This window comes from Salvelinus sp. IW2-2015, unplaced genomic scaffold, assembly GCF_002910315.2.
Source record: "Salvelinus sp. IW2-2015 unplaced genomic scaffold, ASM291031v2 Un_scaffold1536, whole genome shotgun sequence".
NCBI classification, from domain to species: domain Eukaryota; kingdom Metazoa; phylum Chordata; class Actinopteri; order Salmoniformes; family Salmonidae; genus Salvelinus; species Salvelinus sp. IW2-2015.
The window spans coordinates 56,453-76,880 of NW_019942971.1; the positions used below are offsets into that span (position 1 = coordinate 56,453).

Consider the following 20,428-nt stretch of genomic DNA (forward strand, 5'->3'; position numbering starts at 1 on the left):
ATGGTTAAAGCTAGGGTTAGGGTTAGTAGATAATAAGTTGAAATGTTGCTGATTGTCTGTAGAGCATCTACAGATAGACTATCCAAATAGTGTTTCTGCRCCCTCTGCCCCTGGTCCTGCTGGTTCTGTGAACTTGAATGCTCTGCTTCTGCCTTGCCCTGGGAACTGACTGAGGGTGATCAATGCTGCAGTGATGGCRGTGAAATCACTTCATGTCATGGATGGAGCCCTGGGGCTCAGGGATGTGGAGAGAGAGCAGAGACACACTGCTGCCACCTGCTATCACCAGCAAATTCAGTCCCACTACAGCCTGACTGTGAAGCTAAGCTCAGTGTGTGGCTAACTGGCTGGCTGGGGCTGTTTAGTCAGTGTGCTGTGGAGGGCTTGTCCTTCCCTGGCCGTTTCCACTATGTAATGACTTGTAGCTATAGAAGAGAGTGTAGCTGGTGTCTGTGTGTGAAGCTGGATGAGCTGTGACTGAGGTACAGTAGAGACCAGGGGGTGTCTGATTCTGATTTGGAAAAAGCTGTCTGCGAAAGGGTGGTATGCGTGTTAGTGTMACTGATCGTCTGTAGAGCATCTACAGATTTGTATGCAAATAGTTTGTATGCATATGAATGCCAATTATTTTGGAATGAGATGTTCGACGAGCACATACTTTTGGTCATGTAGTGTACATGATCTAAGTTTGTTAGTTGATATTCAGCAGTCATAAAATGTGCCTTATTTACTTTGAAGAACAACTAAAATATGTTACTTTGTCAGCTCTATAGAGATGAGATAATGACTTACAATGAAATAATGTAGTCATCAAATAGGTCTAAAACAAATTGTAATATACACAACTGAAATATTGTAATAAAGTAATGTGAATAAATTATGGTTAATGGGCAGTCACTACCATCAATGGACATGTGTTAGTTTTATTCTTTGTTACAGCATTCAACCCACATAATGCTTAGTGCATTTTTTTTTTTTTTTTTTTACTGATTTAAAAAAAATGATCTAACAAAAAATAAACCGTTTTTTTTTTTTTTTTTTTACTGATTTAAAAAAAATGATCTAACAAAAAATAAACCGACCTCAGCGTAGCTCTCTCTTATCCAATCGAACGTTTGTCTGTCTGACAGGAAGAGGTTTTGAGTGAGTTGTGTTTTTAGTCTCTGCGGCTGTAGACTTTGTTTTATAGATCCATACCATAGTGTGTTTATGTGTGCATCGATTATAGGTCTATAATGGGGTCAACAGAAACCACGTCATGGCAATACTTGATGTAGATACTCTATGTAGGATGTACAGTAGCTTCCAAATGTTGTTAGGTTACAGCTAAAATTGACTTWAAAAAAAAGTTTTTCCCTCATCAGTCTACATACAATACCCCAATGTCAAAGCAAAAACAGGTTTGTAGACATTTTTGTTTATTGAATAAATATAAAAAACAGAAATCACATATACAGTGGGGCAAAAAGGTATTTAGTCAGCCACCAATTGTGCAAGTTCTCCCACTTAAAAAGTAAGTATAAGTATTGACCAAATACTTATTTTCCACCATAATTTGCAAATAAATTCATTAAAAATCCTACAATGTGATTTTCTGGATTTTTTTTCTAATTTTGTCTGTCATAGTTGAAGTGTACCTATGATGAAAATTACAGGCCTCTCTCATTTTTTAAGTGGGAGAACTTGCACAATTGGTGGCTGACTAAATACTTTTTTGCCCCACTGTAAGTATTCAGACCCTTTACTCAGTACTTAGTTGAAGCACCTTTTTCAGCGATTACAGCCTCGAGTCTTCTTGGGTATGATGCTTGGCACACCAGTATTTGGCGAGTTTCTCCCATTCTTCTCTGCAGATCCTTTCAAGCTCTGTCAGGTTGGAAGGGGAGTGTCCCTGCACAGCTATTTTCAGGTCTCTCCAGAGATGTTCGATCAGGTTCAAGTCCGGGCTCTGGCTGGTTCACTCAAGGACGTTCAGAGACTTGTCCCGAATCCAATCCTGCATTGTCTTGGCTGTGTGCTTAGGCTCGTTGTCCTGTTGGAAGGTGAACCGTCGCCCCAATCTGAGGTCCTGAACGCTCTGGAGCAGGTTTTCATCAAGGATCTCTGTACTTTGCTTCGTTCATCTTTGCCTCAATCCTGATTAGTCTCACAGTCCCTGCTGTTGAAAAACATCCCTACAGCATGATGCCACCACCATGCTTCACCGTAGGGATGGTGCCAGGTTTCCACCAAATGTAACGCTTGGCATTCAGGCCAAAGAGTTTGATCTTGGTTTCATCAGACCAGAGKATCTTGTTTCTCATGGTCTGAGAGTCTTTAGGTGCCTTTTGGCAAACTCCAAGCGGGCTGTCATGTGAGGAGTGGCTTCCATCTGGTTACTCTACCATAAAGGCCTGATTTGGTGGAGTGCTGCAGAGATGGGAGAACCTTCCAGAAGGACAACCACCTCCACAGATGAACTGTAGAGCTCTTTCAAAGTCACCATCGGGTTCTTGATCGCCTTCCTGACCAAGGCCCTTCTCCCCCGATTGCTCAGAAAGGTTCCAAACTTCTTCCTTTTAAGAATGATGTGTGTTCTGTGTTCTTGGGAACCTTCAATGCTGCAGAAATGTGTTGGTACCCTTCCCCAGACCTGTGCCTCGACACAATCCTGTCTCGTAGCTCTATGGACAATTCCTTCGACCTCATGGCTTGGTTTCTTCTCTGACATGCCTTTCCAAATCATGTCCAATCAATTGAATTTACCACAGGTGGACTCCAAGTTGTAGAAACATCTCAAGGATGATCAATGGAAACAGGAAACACCTGAACTCAATTTCGAGTCTCATAGCAAAGGGTCTGAATACTTACGTAAATCAGATATTTCTGTTTTTGCTGAGGAATTGTTTTTATTWAGTCCATTTRAGAATAAGGCTGTAACGTGACAAAATGTGGAAAAAGTCAAGGAGTCTGAATACTTTCCAAAGSCACTGTATGTTGTACGTCTGTTATCATGTATGTTGCAAGCACCATTGCTTCTTGACTTTATACACTGCATTGTGTCTCACTGTCCTGCTGAGATATAAATCTCTTCCTTCCTGCACTGACATCTTTAATGCTCCATCTCACTGCATTTGTGTTTGATACCGCAGAGACACTATTGGCACTTGGCGTCAAGGGTGAGAACCTGTGGTCAGGGACCGGGGTGGGGGAGGAGGAGTTAAGGGGAGGGAGTGCAGAATGGAACAATCCTCCTGACAGCTAGCAGAGCTCTCAACGAGTATGCTCAAAAATGGAACCGACAAGGCATCCAATCACAGCAGAGAGAGGTCCTACCCAGCGTGGGACTATGATGGATAATGATAACCCATAACACTCTGGCTGCTCTAAAAGGCTGAGAGAGATTAGCTAGGAGGAGGAGAGAGATCACTCTACCACAGAGGTAAGATTGCATCTGTCTGGTGTTTTGATGCTAATACAACAGCTTTAATGTGATAGAGGGGTAGTGTGAAGTAGAGGTCATCTCACATCTGGACATTTAGATCCAAATCGAATTGGATTTGTGAAATTCCCATCTGACATTTTTTGCAAAATCAATACCCCATCCGATTCGGATCCAATGTGGACCAGATATGACCCAAAATATGTCAGAGAATCGGATCCAAATTGGGTCAGGTCTGTATCGGACCCAAATGGATCCGAAAGATCAAAAGAATGCAGCTTTATTACTGCGCATGCCAGCAGAATGTCTTTGACTTCACAGGCAGGCAGTGAACATTAACACTCAGCGTCATTCTGACCATATGATATTTCAATTGTTTAAATATTCCATAATAAATCATTAATTGCTAAATAAATGCATTTATTATGTTAAAATATCTCATATGAAACATCAGGACACCAAATGCAAATTATAATCAGKCAGAAATGTATTTCTAGATCCAGAAGCGCATAGACTGTAAATACTAAAAAAGATGATAGTGTATTTTCTGACTGTAAGACAAGTTCCCTGCCCACCAGGCCCGTCCAAACTAAACCTAAACTATATTGAAACGACACCTTAATAATAATTATTATGAACTCAACACAGCAAGATGCATTTCGCAGCATGGGGATGGGTATTTTCATTAACAAAGAAACAAGAAGCTTACCAAATGGCACTTCTTCCATATCATCTTACAGATGTCCATTCTGTGTTTAGTGGGGTTTTTTGTTTTTACATATAGCCTACAGGAACATAAACTAATGAAAAATGTTATGTTCTTTCAAATATTAACATTTTGTATTCTGTTACTGAACACCTTCATAAACACAACTAAATGACATTGGCACGTAGGGGTGTTCTATGAGGCCAGGCTTTTCTAGTTAAATGGATTTATTAGACTGGTGGCTATTGGTACTCCTCGATGCCCCGCTATTCTACTGTTAAATATGATATGGTCATTTTGAGCGTCATGGTGCTTTTAGGATGAAATGCTCAAAGTTTTAGTCTTTTATGACATTTGTCTGCGAGTACTGGTAGAGTGTAAAATACACTAATGTTTTGGAAGAGTCAGGTGTAAGGTTTATATTGGAATGACAAAACTGGAAACAGTCAGGTTGCCTGCCTTGGGAGTTGTAGTGTTAATGTTTCACATGCGTTTTCTGTTGTAGGCCTACATCTAAAAGAATTGAGTTGTGGTCTACACACTACAGCCTAGTATTTTCATAAATGACATCCCTAATTAAAAATGTCTACACAAGAAGGGAATGGGTTTGTGGCAAAAACGCACTATAGGCGCGTCCCCTCTCCAGAATACTGTTTCCCGTTTAATTTGTGCGCATTCATTGTTTCATTATGTGACTTGTTTTTTATGTTTATATATTTAGCTTGAACATACGTAGAAGTACCTGGCCTGTGCGCAAATGTAGGCCTATAAAAGTTACCATTTGGGAATGTCTGATAGTAGGCTATTTCTGATTGTCTTAACTCACCACAACTTATGAGCTGCGGAGCTTCTCAAAGTCGTTTTTTTCATCACGTCACACAGAAAGCCAACAGAGGGTTGTACAGTCATCGGGAATGACCATAGTTCCTCACTATATTTMAAAAATCTTTCCAACACTCTCCTTCTTGAGCTTAAGTAACCTCTGTGTGAAATAGCAACATATTACTGATCCCAGTGGCGGATTTAGGTATAGGCAACATGGGCAGCCGCCGGGGCGGCACACAAAAATTAGGAATGGTGACATTTGCGTGATTGGTTTTCTATCGCTCATTTGCATGTCACGTCAATGATATCATGTCACCGTGTGGGACTATGGGTCAATTAACCTTGTCAGAGTGGGCGCCCTGATTCTAGTTTGTGAGCTAGGCAGGCTACTGCCTCGGAAGGTTTCCCACTCAGAAGTACGAGATGGGGAGGGAGGGGGGGGGGGGGTAGGTTGACCTCAGGTCTCCCCACTGGAAGCCCGAGGTAGGGGAGCGGGGGAATCTATCAAATAGCACACCTCTAACTTTGTACAGTACTAATGCAATTAGTCAAATGTCACACTACGAAATGCTACCAAATAAACAACAATTAATTCATAATACTGTGAATAGAGAGTTTCACAGACATATTGTTGCATTTTTGTCTGGTTTGTGTGAATTAAGAATAATATAAAACCAGTCTGCACACACCAAGGTGAATTGTTTTTAGTCTTGACTCTTGGTTGACAGTGTTGGGGTGGGTAATGTATTTACATTTACATTTTAGTCATTTAGCAGACGCTCTTATCCAGAGCGACTTAACAGTAAAGAGTGCATACATTTTTATAAAAAAACTTATTATTATATTTAAAATATTTTTTTACTATTTTCTTTTTCTTTTTTTTCTTTTTTTTTTTTTTACATACTGAGACAAGGATATCCCTACCGGCAAACCTCCAAACCCTCCTAACCCGGACGACGCTATGCCAATTGTGCATCGCCCACGGATCTCCCGGTTGCGGCCGCTGCGACAGAGCCTGGGCGCGAACCCAGCCCAGCCTGGGCGCGAACCCAGAGACTCTGGTGCGCAGCCCTAGACCACTGCGCCACCCGGGAGATATTGATGCTCGAGTGCCAAATCAACACGTGTTTTTATTTGTCTTTATTACTTCTTTTTGATATTTATTAGTCTTATTTTTGTGTATATTTTATATTTATTAGTTATAAATGTTATTATTATTTATTTGTGTTGTTCCAAATGTCTGAATATTTATTTATTTTATTTTTTGCTGAAGAGGGGGTTCGCCCTGGGAGCCATACAAGCTAGAACCGCCACTGGCTGATCCCATGAAATATGCTACCTGAACACTCCGTTGTGCAAATACAGCTGTGTCTGTTCCAAGCTCATTGGCGCAGGAAACAGTGAGGTCCCAGTTGAAACAAGTTAGTCAACATGTGTCAGGATCCCTGTGGAACGCTTTCGACACCTTGTAGTCCATGACCCGACGAACTGAGGAAGTTCTGGGGACAAATGGGGGTGCAACTCAATATTAGTGTTCCTAATGTTTTGAACACTCAGGGTACTGTATATGTATGTACGTCTCCGTGTGTCCATGTGACTGAGTGCAGTTACACAAGACTATGTTGTGTCTGAGGTATCTCAAACACTGATGTCTAGGTTCACTGGTTTCCCCTGCAGCAGGAGAAAGTGGAGCTGGGTAGCTGTGAGTGCTGCAGTGACAGCAGGTGGGTAATGGAACAGCTATCTGGGAGGGGAGCAGCAGGCACACACAGACACACTGCTAATTGGGGCTTATCAGGTGTTGCTGGGAAAGGGAAAACACCACCTGGGGCTTTTGTGAGAGCAGAGCAGGGAGCTATCAGTTGGTCACATGTCCACAGTGCGAGGAAGGGGTTTGTCTCAGTGTGGGGTTAAGAACCACATCATTTTGTCCACCAGCCGGCTTTCTGTCGAACCGTCTGATTTTTACAGCACCTCAGAACGGGTCTCGAAACAACCACTGGTTTTAATTGGCTGATCTCTCAGTAATAATTGGCTGATCTCTCTGTCCGTCATCATCATTTGGATAACCCTTAGAACCTGCCCCCTACATTGTGGACATCAAAGTGTGAGCAACGCAGGTGAGTTTGGAAAATCTGAAAGTACGCATCTTAGAAATAGTTTTCACATTTTAAAATGTGTGTGCCTGAACTCAGAATCAATTGGGCTTCCCAAAAAGAATATGGTTCATGAGAGAGAACATTTATTTTTCTAAGTCCCATCTACTACAACCCCCTTTCAAGTCCCACTTTGTTGCACAGTATTACCAGGCTCTATGTACCAGTCGAACCAGAGGATAAGGTTTCAGAAGATCTTTACTATTCGGACTCGTGAATATTCAGCATGGTTCATTTGAATATCGTACGAAATACACATTGCGTGATAAACTTTGAGCAGCTTTGATTACGTAAAACAGATTATTATCTGGTTGTTTTAGTTCTGATCATTTGTGGATGTAAAACAACCTTGGTGTTGGAGACAAACAAGATGGGCTACATGGTGACAAACTAAACTCAGCAAAAAAAGAAACGTCCTCTCACTGTCCACTGCGTTTATTTTCAGCAAACTTGATGTGTAAATATTTGTATGAACATAACAAGATTCAACAACTGAGACATAAACGGAACAAGTTCCACAGACATGTGACTAACAGAAATTGAATAATGTGTCCCTGAACAAAGGGGGGGGGGTCAAAAGTAACAGTCAGTATCTGGTGTGGCCACCAGCTGCATTAAGTACTGCAGTGCATCTCCTCCTCGTGGACTGCACTAGATTTGCCAGTTCTTGCTGTGAGATGTTACCCCACTCTTCCACCAAGGCACCTGAAAGTTCCCGGACATTTCAAGTGGGAATGGCCCTAGCCCTCACCCTCCGATCCAACAGGTCCCAGATGTGCTCAATGGGAATGAGATCCAGGCTCTTCGCTGGCCATGGCAGAACACTGACATTCCTGTCTTGCAGGAAATCACGCACAGAACGAGCAGTATGGCTGGTGGCATTGTCATGCTGGAGGGTCATGTCAGGATGAGCCTGCAGGACGGGTACCACATGAGGGCGAAGGATGTCTTCCCTGAAACGCACAGCATTGAGATTGCCTGCTGTGACACACCGCTCCAGACCACGATAACGGACCCTCCACCTCCAAATCGATCCCGCTCCAGAGTACAGGCCTCGGTGTAATGCTCATTCCTTCAACGATAAACGTGAATCCGACCATCACCCCTGGTAGGCAACTGACAAAAGTCAGTGAAGAGCACTTTTTGCCAGTCTTGTCTGGTCCAGCGACGGTGGGTTTGTGCCCATAGGCGACGTTGTTTCTGGTGAGGACCTGCCTTACAAAAGGCCTACAAACCCTCAGTCCAGCCTCTCTCAGCCTATTGCAGACAGTCTGAGCACTGATGGAGGGATTGTGCGTTCCTAGTGTAACTCGGGCAGTTGTTGTTGCCATCCTGTACCTGTCCCGCAGGTGTGATGTTTGGATGTACCGATCCTGTGCAGTTGTTACACGTGGTCTGCCACTGCGAGGATGATCAGCTGTCCTTCTTGTCTCCCTGTAGCGCTGTCTTAGGCGTCTCACAGTACGGACATTGCAATTTATTGCCCTGGCCACATCTGCAYTCCTCATGCCTCCTTGCAGCATGCCTAAGGCACGTTCACACAGATGAGCAGGGACCCTGGGCATCTTCCTTTTGGTATTTTTCAGAGTCAGTAGAAAGGCCTCTTTTAGTGTCATAAGTTTTCATAACTGTGGCCTTAAGACACTAACAGCTTACAGATGGTAGACAATAAACGACCATTCCACAGGTGCATGTTCATTAATTGTTTATGGTTCATTGAATAATTCTCAAAATGGCGCCGGAAGAAATGGCAGCAGTTTTACGGGCGCCCAACCAATTGTGCTATTATGTGGTTATTTTTCYTGTTATTTGTAACTTATTTTGTACATAATGTTTCTGCAACCGTATCTTACGGCAAAAAAGAGCTTCTGGATATCAGGACAGCGATCACTCGCCTCGGATTAGACAAAGATMTTTTCTACAAGTAGGACGCACAGGACATTCTCCAAGCACCCGACAGGGCCGACATCCCTGTTGTTTGCAAGAGGAAGCGATGCAGGTACAGAGGACAAAGAGCCGGATGCCTGGTCAGGACCCGGAGAAGGCGAGTGGGAAAGCTGCCGTTACCGTCAATACTACTCGCCAACGTGCAATCATTGGACAATAAATTAGACGAGGTACGATCACGAAAATCGTACCAACTGGACATCAAAAACTGTAATATCCTATGTTTCACGGAATCGTGGCTGAATGACGACATGGATATTCAGCTAGCGGGATATACGCTGCACCGGCAAGATAGAACAGTACACTCCGGTAAGACAAGGGGGGTGGTCTGTGCATATTTGTAAACAGCTGGTGCACGAAATCTAAGGAAGTCTCTAGATTTTGCTCGCCTGAAGTAGAGTATGTTGTGATACATTGCAGGCCACACTACTTGCCTAGAGAGTTTTTAGCTATACTTTTCGTGGCTGTTTATTTACCACCACAGACAGATGATGGCACTAAGACRGCACTAAGTCAGCTGCATAAGGAAATAAGCAAACGGGAAACCACTCACCCAGATGCAGGGAAACTTAAATCAGTTCTACCAAATGTTAAATGTGCAACCAGAGGGAGAAAAATTCTAGATCACCTGTACTCCACGCGTACAAAGCTCTCCCTCACCCTCCATTTGGTAAATCCGACAAACTCTATTCTCCTGATTCCTGATTACAAGACAAAATTAAAGCAGGAAGCACCAGTGACTCTGTCTATAAAAAAGTGGTCAGATGAAGCAGATGCTAAACTACAGGACTGTTTTGCTACCACAGACTGGAACATGTTCCGGGATTCTTCCGATGGCATTGAGGAGTACACCACATAAGTCACTGGCTTTATCAATAAGTGCATCGAGGACGTCGTCCCCACAGTGACTGTACGTACATATCCCAACCAGAAGCCATGGATTACAGGCAACATTGGCACTGAGCTAAAGGGTAGAGCTGCCGCTTTCAAGGTGCGGGACTCTAACCCGCGAGCTTAGAAGAAATCCCTCTATGCCCTGCGATGAACCATAAAACTGGCAAAGTGTCAATACAGGGCTAAGATMGAATCACACTACACCTGTTCCGACGCTCGTCWTGTGTCAGGGCTTGCAAACTATTACAGACTACAAAGGGAAGCACAGCCGCGAGCTGCCCAGTGACACGAGCCTACCAGACGAGCTAAATCACTTCTATGCTCGCTTCGAGGCAAGCAACACTGAGGGTTGCATGAGAGCATCAGCTGTTCCGGACGACTGTGTGATCACGCTCTCCGTAGCTGACGTGAGTAAGACCTTTAAACAGGTCAACATACACAAGGCTGCGGGGCCAGACGGATTATCAGGACGTGTGCTCCAGGCATGTGCTGACCAACTGGCTGGTGTCTTCACTGACATTTTCAACATGTCCCTGATTTGAGTCTGTAATCCCAACATGCTTCAAGCAGACCACCATAGTCTCTGTGCCCAAGAACAAAGGCAACCTGCCTAAATGACTACAGACCCTTAGCACTCACGTCCGTAGCCATGAAATGCTTCGAAAGGCAGGTAATGGCTCACATCAACACCATTATCCCAGAAACCCTAGACCCACTCCAATTTGCATACCGCTCAAACAGATCCACAGATGCTGTAATCTCTATTGCACTCCACACTGCCCTTTCCCACCTGGACAAAAGGAACACTTATGTGAGAATGCTATTCATTGACTACAGCTCAGTGTTCACCACCATAGTACCCTCAAAGCTCATCACTAAGCTAAGCATCCTGGGACTAAACACGTTCCTCTGCAACTGGATCCTGGACTTCCTGACGGACCGCCCCCAGGTGGTGAGGGTAGGTAACAACGCATCTGCCACGCTGATCCTCAACACTGGAGCTCCCCAGGTGTGCATGCTCAGTCCCCTCCTGTTCACCCACGACTGCATGGCCAGGCACGACTCCAACACCATCATTAAGTTTGCAGACGATACAACTGATCACCGACAACGACGAGACAGCCTATAGGTAGGAAGTCGGAGACCTGGCCGGGTGGTGCCAGAATAACAACCTATCCCTCAACGTAACCAAGACTAAGGAGATGATTGTGGACTACAGGAAATGGAGGACCTAGCACGCCCCCATTCTCATCGACGGGGCTGTAGTGGAGCAGGTTGAGAGCTTCAAATTCCTTGGTGTCCACATCAACAACAAACTAGAATGGTCCAAACACAKCAAGACAGTGTTGAAGAGGGCACGACAAAGCCTATTCCCCCCCAGGAAACAAAAAAGATTTGGCATGGGTCCTGAGATCCTCAAAATGTTCTCCAGCTGCACCATTAAGAGCATCCTGACTGGTTGCATCACTGCCTGGTACGGCAATTGCTCGGCCTCTGACCGCAAGGCACTTCGGAGGGTAGTGCGTACCGCCCAGTACATCCCTGGGGCTAAGCTGCCTGCCATCCAGGACCTCTACACCAGGTGATGTCAGAGGAAGGCCCTAAAAATTGTCAAAGACCKCAGCCACCCCAGTCATAGACTGTTCTCTCTACTACCACATGGCAAGCAGTACCGGAGTGCCAAGTCTAGGACAAAAAGGCTTCTCAACAGTTTTTACCCCCAAGCCATAAGACTCCTGAACAGGTAATCAAATGGCTACCCGGACTATTTGCATTTTGTGCCCCCCTCCCAACCCCTCTTTTTAAGCTGCTGCTACTCTCTGTTTATCATATATGCATAGTCACTTGAACTATACATTTATGTACATACTACCTCAATTGGGCCGACCAACCAGTGCTCCCGCACATTGGCTAACCGGGCTATCTGCATTGTGTCCCACCCGCCAACCCCTCTTTTTACGCTACTGCTACTCTCTGTTCATCATATATGCATAGTCACTTTAACCATATATATATGTACATACTTCCTCAATCAGCCTGACTAACCGGTGTCTGTATGTAGCCTCGCTACTGTATATAGCCTCGCTACTGTTATTTTTCACTTTTTACTGTTTTATTTCTTTACCTACCTATTGTTCACCTAATACCTTCTTTGCACTGTTGGTTAGAGCCTGTAGGTAAGCATTTCACAGTAAGGTCTACACCTGTTGTATTCGGCYCACGMGACAAATACACTTTGATTTGAAGCATGGGAAACAGTGTTTTAAACCCTTTACAATGAAGATCTGTGAAGTTAGTTGGATTTTTATGAATTATCTTTGAAAGACAGGGTCCTGAAAAAGGGACGTTTCTTTTTTTGCTGAGTGTACATAGCTTTGATAATGACCCTATATCTAGGCTATGCAGCATGAGCATACACGTTTGGTGATTCGTCTTCGGCTCTCTTGATGCAAATGTGCTGCCTGAAGCGTTTTTTGATTTCCTGTCTCTCTGAATGACACCTGAGAAATGCATGTCTGGTGCTTGTCTTCCTGTCTCTCGCTGCTGCCTTTTACCTCTTATTTCCTCTCACTCTCTTTCCATCAGCTCTCTKGCTCGCTCGCTCTCTCTCCCTTTTTACACACTCACAATGGAGACACGATTCTCCAGCCTGTACTGTTTGACCAAGACCCCTGGRCCTGCAGTAGACCACTGAACACTAATGTGGGTTAGAGTAGGGCCTTCAGCCATGGAAATACAAGCCTGGCTTTAGCTTCTTGCACCAGAGAAAAATCTGCCAGTGTAGCCACATGAATCTCACATAGCACATAGACTTGTTCTCTCATTGGATCTAGGCCTACCTCTGTGTAATCGATCATCTCAGTCACTCTCATCACGTCCTGTTGTTGAAGGTAGGGAGGGAAGGAAGGAATCGTGGCAGGTGTGTTTTGGTCTTGGTGCTGAGCATGTGTTTATCTGTTATGGCTACAGCAGCAGGGATATGACAGTGATGTATGAGGGTCAACACAGTGCACAGCTTTGTCTCGTGCCGTATGATGTTCGGGACTACAGAGCAGTGGAGCAGGTAATCTGCTGCTCTCATGTCCTGTCTGTCAGCTAGTTGCCGTGGAGACGTCTGGGCCTGTGTGGCACAGGGCAGGGCAGATCAAGGGCGAGACAACAGCACTGCAGGTAAACCAGCCCATCAGGTTTCACACGCTGTCAAATCCCCTGGTCACAGAGATGTCATGTGGCACGCCAAGGTCTCCACGGTCACGCACAGTCTGACGGGACCTTGAGCTGCCGTCTACGAGCAAAGTCGGAAAACAGTCGAAACTCTCCTTAGAAGTCTGACTGAAGAGAACTAACTGAAAGATGAGCTGAGAGGAAGGAAGAAGCTGCTTRCAAAACATCACATCATCTCCTCTTGCTCTGTTCAATCTCAGCAGTTTTTAGAGAGCTGGTTTATATTGACTCCTCCAATAACAACATCATTCCCGTCTGCAGTAGTAATGTAACGTGATGTAATTACATTGGTGCGGCTGGCAGAGCCACTCAGCCTCAAGCCCTGATTTCTCTCTACTTATGGACACAGGAAACCGGGGGACGGGCGGAGACCTGATGCTATGATTCCGATAAGGAAATAGGAATATATTAATTGAATTGAATCAACTGTATTGTTCCACAGAGGGGACATTGGATTTGACCCCAGCATAAAATGGGCATACATCAGCACACGTCCAACGGCTAATACAGTTGCAGCAGCCCTATTGGGAGTAGTCTGACCAGGGAGGGAGTGACTCCAGCATGGCTTGGTGTGGCTGTGTTATTCAGGCTGAAAGGCAGAGCTCCTCRACACTGAAGGAGACTATTGTTCTTTTGTTCCTGCTTGAGGAAACAGCAGAGCATTCTGGTTATTATTAGTAGCCAAGAGCCACTGTGTGTGTGTTCAACCTGTGTGTGTGTGCAGCTGGGCTGGTGTGCTGCTCTCCTCAGCTCTCTGTGTGTTGAGTATATACTCTTAGGTGTGTGTGTGCGTGTGCGTGTGCGCGTGTGCGTGTGTGTGTATAGGGCTATGTTCAGTACATTTCATTCCTGAGTACGGTGCATGGACAGGCACATGACGGTGAAGCTTATAAGTGGGGGTCTGGTGTGTGCTGGTATCAGTGTGTGTTTTTGTGAGTGTGTGTGCACGAGTGCGTGAGGGTTTTGTGTGCGTCACAGAGATGTCTCAGATTCCTGCCTTTGTGTCCAGATGCCATTCCACATGGGCACGCCGCTCWTTCCACTCTCCCCAGCCCAGCCCCTCTCTCCACCCTCACTGAGGTTTGTCACAGCCCAGTAGACAGGACGYCAGTTAGACTACCTAGCTAGCTACCCAAACCAGCAGTAAAACCGTTTAGATTAGGGAAATGAAGCAGGCAGCAGCAGTGCAGGCTGTAGAGAGGAGGCGTGCAGTGAAAGCATCAGGATCAGGTTACTATGAGCTGTTCTCCAGAGGCATCTCTTTACCGTCAACGTATTTAAGAGACCAGCTCAGACTCTAATCAGCTTTCCAGAACCTCTWTACTGCTGGACAGCTTTTATTTTTGTTTTAACAGACCCTCCTTTTGCTTTCAACACTGTTTTGACTTTTGACTACTGATTCCAAGCTTTCTTTATGGACAAGTGTGTTATTTGCATGCATTTGTTTGAAAGTAATTATTTAAACTGTACCATTCAAATGAACAAACGGCTTAATTTGAATTCATTATTGAATGTAAATGTTTAAGGGTAGAGTGGACCTGAAAACCAGTAACACACATCTGCTAATTAAAATGTTATGACCCAACTGTGGCTTTTACAACTATCTTAACCAATGACCATGAGAATAGATTTTTCCTTTCACTTTAGATTGGTTAATCATATACTTCCCACAAGTCTGGAAAGTCCCCATCTTTCTGTTGTTTACTTATTGGTAGGGTTGTGAAAAGCCCTCCACGGTTTGGGGGACATCACGTTGAGGCCTGCCCCTGGCCCTAGTCTGGCTGATCAACGATCTATGCTGCTATGCTGGTGTTAGAGGGAGTTCAATGGAGTTAAATGTTGCTCCGTCCGGACAACAATGGTGTGACGGAGCAGAGTGTTGACAGCAAAGTGCTTAGAAATGGTGAGCGGGATATCCTCGGTAGACAGACAGACCTGTCTGTTCTAGCCTGACGGACCATTAGGTTCTGAGGCTGCAGTCTACAGGTGATCTCTGTCTAGGCTACTGTTCTGGAAGAAAAATATCTGTTTCCTATGTTTCCTCGTACTGATTTTCCTAGAAATTACAGTTCCAGATTGGTCAAAGAGTGTAACTCTTCATGATAGGTTATTATGATGACGTAAACCTTGCCCTGGAGTCTCTCAAAGCTCAACACTAATACACTATCTCTCTACTGCCATTCCAATCCTGTTGCACAGACAAAAGCAGCAACTGTCTGCCTGTGTGGGTGTTTAGCTGGAGATGTAGCAAAGGGACAAAGTACACAGTGTATTTGCAGCAYTTGCACATGTGGTCARACACAGTCCTTTCTGTGTAATGCTCAGGGGAGAGTTGTGCCTGAAGGCAGATGCCAGATCTGTCCAGATTGGATTTTGAACCCTAAGAAATGTCTGATCACCCCAGGTCCACAGGCCAAAGCAGGCCCTATGGCAGTAAGAATCAGTCACACACACAACTGCTCTGATTTTGTGTCTTAAGCAAGTCTGACCTTAATAAACTATTTCACTGTAACACAGACAAACTCATTACTTTGTCTCCCCTAGATGAGTCGACACTTGAATCAACCTTTTTCCCTCTTTTAAAATGTCTATTTAAAGGGACATTTAAAAAATATATATATTCTACTTCATAGTCATCATCTCCAGCACCACCCCAGCATCAACATACTGTATTTGGAAACTGTGCTTTTCTATGTTTTGTAGTAAAAAGTTTCCACCAATGATGTCATCAACCAATTAGTAGGCAATGCCTACTCATAATTGATTAAAATCACACGATGCACACTGTTATATGCCCTGTTGGTAATCCTGACCATGTCTCTCTGTTTCTCTGCAGGTGACCCAACKAGMCTTCCTGGGCCACAGAGACGTGATTCTGGGACGGGCACAGTCCCTCCCCTCAGCCTGCCTGCCCTGCGTCCCCCCCTGTCTCCCAGACGTCTCCTCTTGAGAGAATGACCATCGGCCCAGACCAGCTCTACCGCCACCATACCACTGTGTGAATGACTCTTTGCCGAAAAGCCACCGTGCTCTGCCACCCCGTTGTTGCCATGAAGAGCAAGTATTCCCAGTACTACAACCGGACCCTGATCCATGCCTACTATGTGTTTGCCAAGGACATGACCTSGGAGGAGCTGGAGGAGCGCACCAACGGGAAGGCGCAGCTCAGCTCCCTCAACATCGTCTTCGTTATCATCTGCAGCATCATCATTCTGGAGAACTTGCTGSTGCTCATTGCRGTGTTCCGCAACAAGAAGTTCCACWCCGCCATGTTCTTCTTCATCGGGAACCTAGCCTTCTCCGACCTGCTGGCCGGCTCTGCCTACATRGCCAACATCTTCCTATCAGGGCCAAGGACCTTTGAGTTGGTGCCYGTYCAGTGGTTCATCAGGGAGGGCACAGCCTTTATAGCGCTGGCCGCCTCCGTCTTCAGCCTGCTGGCCATCGCCATCGAGCGCTACATCGCCATCACCAAGGTCAGGGTMTACGGCTCRAACAGGACGTGTCGTATGTTCCTGCTGATCGGGACGTGCTGGGTCACCTCCATCCTCCTGGGYGGCCTGCCCATCATCGGCTGGAACTGRATCAACAACCTGCCTGAGTGCTCGGRCTTGCTGCCCCTCTATTCCAAGAAGTACATCCTGTTCGTGGTCACCATCTTCAGCATCATCCTGCTCTCTATCGGCATCCTTTACGTGCGCATCTATCTGATCGTGCGCTCCAGCCACCAGGAGGCCACCAACTCTCCGGCTTACGCCCTGCTGAAGACGGTCACCATCGTGCTGGGCGTCTTCATCGTGTGCTGGCTGCCCGCCTTCACCGTCCTCCTCCTGGACACCTCCTGCCGCAGGCTGGACTGCCCCGTCCTCTCCAAGGCAGACATCTTCTTCGGCATCGCCACGCTCAACTCGGCACTCAACCCGRTGATCTACACGCTACGCAGRAAGGARATGAGAAAAGAGTTCCTGCGRGTGCTGTGCTGCTGGGGMCTGCTGACCAGCGGGCGCCCCACRGACCGATGCCTGGTGCCCCTCAAGAGCTCCAGCTCTATGGAGCACTGTACCAACAAACACGAACACCAGACCACGCCCATCATGCAGGCAGAGTGCACCACCTGTGTCTGACTCGATGCTATAATCACACAGTGTGTGTTTTCTGAATGTGAATGTGTGTGTGTCTGTTCAACTGGGTGTGTGAGAGGGATAGTGTGTGTGATGGGGCTGTGTGCAGGTGAAGAGACTTAAAGAGGAAAGCACATCTGTGAACCCCCCCATCCCCACTTCAGACCTGCCACACAGAAGACCGTCTGTCTGTTTGTCTGGAGAGATGTCACAACATCGTTGACTCTCATTACAATCATACCTGTGTGAATTCACAATCAGCATTCAACCGATTCACCACAAGAGCGTGATAACACAATCATCCTCGAGTGAATTCACTATTATTCAATGAATTCACAATCATAGCTGAGACCTTTTTTTAACAATGTTTTAAACATTTTCTTAGGGACTTTCACAGAGTGGAGTCACAATCTTTGTTGAGGGAGTCTTGATTATAACGATACATGAATTCATGTTCTGCATGTCCGCTTGTTTGACATGTATGCAGACTCTTATGGAAAGCCAAATCCACAGACACCATATACATAATACATAATCGTGATGCTGAGTTGTTGGAGTGTTTTACTGCGCCCTGATAATGGAAAGCTTTCACATATTGCACTTTGTAGACATGTAAGCGTTGTGTGATTTGTTTATGGCTGTCACCCTCTTGAAAGGTTAAACCACAGATGTTTCCCTGAGTGAATTATATATGTATCGATACATACAGTACTCATAGGCCATTGCTCATATAGAGAGACGTGAGGCACCCAGGCAGTGACTAGTCCTCACTCAGTACTGCACTCCATGCAGGCCAAAACCCTTACAAGTACCCCTCTAAACCAGGGCTATATATCTTCATATATAAACATGCATAGATCCCTTTGATTAACTGCAAAAACAAAAGTACTCTGCTTACGTATATTGCATGACATTCTAACTCCTTTGTAAGAACTAATGTGTATTGGTGTACTCCAGTAAGTTCAGCTTATTCATTAACATTCTCTCTCCGCCCACTTAAATCTGTCCCTCTCGCWTCTACTGTTGTCTTTTGTGACTAACGTTTCCTAAGAGGAAGGCCCAATCAGAAAACACATTTCCTGAAGTGAGTTGGCACTGATAAATTTCACTCAATGACAGCTACCCAGCAGCCCATAACCAACATGACTGTTGTTTTAACAAAGTTGTAGCAACYCAGTGGCAGAGTGTGCTTTCTGTTATTATTGGATCTTGCTCCAGGGGAATGGGCCTGAATGTAAGTCTGAAGTGTTTGGAGCAAGACCGCTCTATTTTTTTTACAGTATTATTGATCATTGACTTGTCATTGATGTMCAGAGGGTGGGATTAAACAAGGTAGGTCAATCTCACTGTGAAGTCTTAAACAGACCACAACAAGTAACAGCAATATCACCACCAAGCCAGTCCAGGTAGAATGGTTGAAAAATAGTACAGTCCTGTTCAACACAGGAAGACATGGGATTAGTCCAGAGTAGACACGTCTCATCTTCCCCAATCCCAATAATCCCCCTCCATAGACGAGAGAAGATCCAGTTTCAAGGGGAGCGGGGGTCTCCATTCCCTTCTCAAGAGAGGTCGCCCTCTTTATTCTCTTAAGACACCTAAATAAACTCTACTTCCTCTAACGACAGGGAAGTCCTGTGTTTCATAAAGCGGTTCCTGTTGTTCAGGAAGAACCTCATCTGCCTTTGGTCCAGACACACTCACTCTCACTTGGCCACGCTTCTGGTCCTCATATTTCCATGCAGGTTTTTACAGCCTGCTAGTTAAACAGCGAGCCCTAGCCTGGAATCCAAACTGATATGCTCTGTTACAATTGTTTCACTTCACAATAAACTGAACCTATAAATGTAGATTCCAGGCTAGGCCAGACCAGTAGGAATAGTGAAAGCGCTATGGCAGCTTCCATATTGCCTGACTGCCTGCTCTCTCCCGGGTTTCTTAAAAGACAGCGCAAACATACCTATCACTTCATTCATGTGTTGCCTAGCCCTGTATGATTTGTATAAATATATGAATAACTATGTATGTAAGTATGTACAGTATGTATGTATGTATGTATGAACTGTGTTCATGTATGGAATGTCTTGTGTSRKSWYMKYCWKTYRSRKTGTCAGAACGGTACATATTAAACACTAATAGTGGTACATAATTTGTTTTTCTTAAATGCATTCCTTTTTATAAAATAAATGAAATATCAAAAGAATCCAATGTGTTTTGTGTGTGTGTTTTTAACCCATTGAAGTGTGCACACATTTTCATATTTGTGCATGTATTGTATGAGAAAAACATGTCCTGATACGTTTCACTTTCCAGGCCTATTGCCATCTTTCAAAATCTCACATGGCTGCATGAGGTGTAATTGAAAACTGATATTTAATCCAAACATGCTCTAACAAAGTCTAAAAAATACTTGTTTCAACACGAAAAAGCTCTATTCAAATGTTGCCATTAAACTTTCTCCATTTAACCTTGGCCTTCACATCTAACAGCATGGTTTTAACTGCTTCCAGACTAACATGAGAAAGAGTTCTGTTGTGTGAAATGTTAGGGGTGACCATAAGGGGTGGGAGAGGTCAGGGAGGGAGAGAAAGAAAATGGGGTGTGGCAGGCAGTTTTGAGAAATTGTTATTTAGGAGAGAGAGTGGCTGTTTTTCTGGGCGCTCCATAAAGATGGGAGACAGCCTTGGGAGACAGGGTGGGCGGACTCTGGGCCACGGAGTGTGGCCTTGAAAGAGAGTCTGGCCTGGTTGCTGTCAGACGTCCAGGATTCCTGGGTGGGAACATTGGCTAAATCAGCCCCAGGAGGCTGCGCTGCGGTCATGGCTAAAAGGGATCCAGCTTTTGTCAAATTAAAGTCCGATTTGACTTTTCGTAGCAGGTTAGTATGATTAACATAGCAGGTTAGGATAATTAGGTTAAGGTTAGGAAAAGGGTTAGGTAAAATGCTTTTTTAAAAAAACGTTTAAAGTTAATTTGACAAAAGCTGGATCCCTTCTAGCCATGACCCTGCGCTGCTGGGAACGTGGCCAATAATTTCCCGAGCTCAGCAGCAGGATATGACAGAGTCTAGAAACCTGTAGGTGAAGAACACAAAAGGCATAAAGGTTTACACTGTGTGCATAAAGCTCAACTG

The 20,428-nt window shown here is 45.0% G+C and overlaps 1 protein-coding gene across 3 annotated transcripts in view; it reads left to right on the top strand.

Annotated features, from left to right (window-relative positions):
- The window catches only part of s1pr2 (sphingosine-1-phosphate receptor 2), a 38,904-nt gene extending 19,406 nt beyond the window's left edge, over window positions 1–19,498 (top strand). For 2 of the 3 annotated variants that reach the window (XM_070439277.1, XM_070439276.1), the window contains exon 2: window positions 16,011–19,498. In XM_070439277.1, the coding sequence (XP_070295378.1) occupies window positions 16,177–17,298 (1,122 nt within the window). In that variant the 5' untranslated portion in view covers window positions 16,011–16,176 and the 3' untranslated portion in view covers window positions 17,299–19,498. Of the gene's footprint in view, window positions 1–3,400; window positions 3,422–16,010 lie in introns of those variants that run through there. The other variant, XM_070439278.1, reaches the window with a different exon arrangement.
- Window positions 19,499–20,428: the final 930 nt, after the last annotated feature.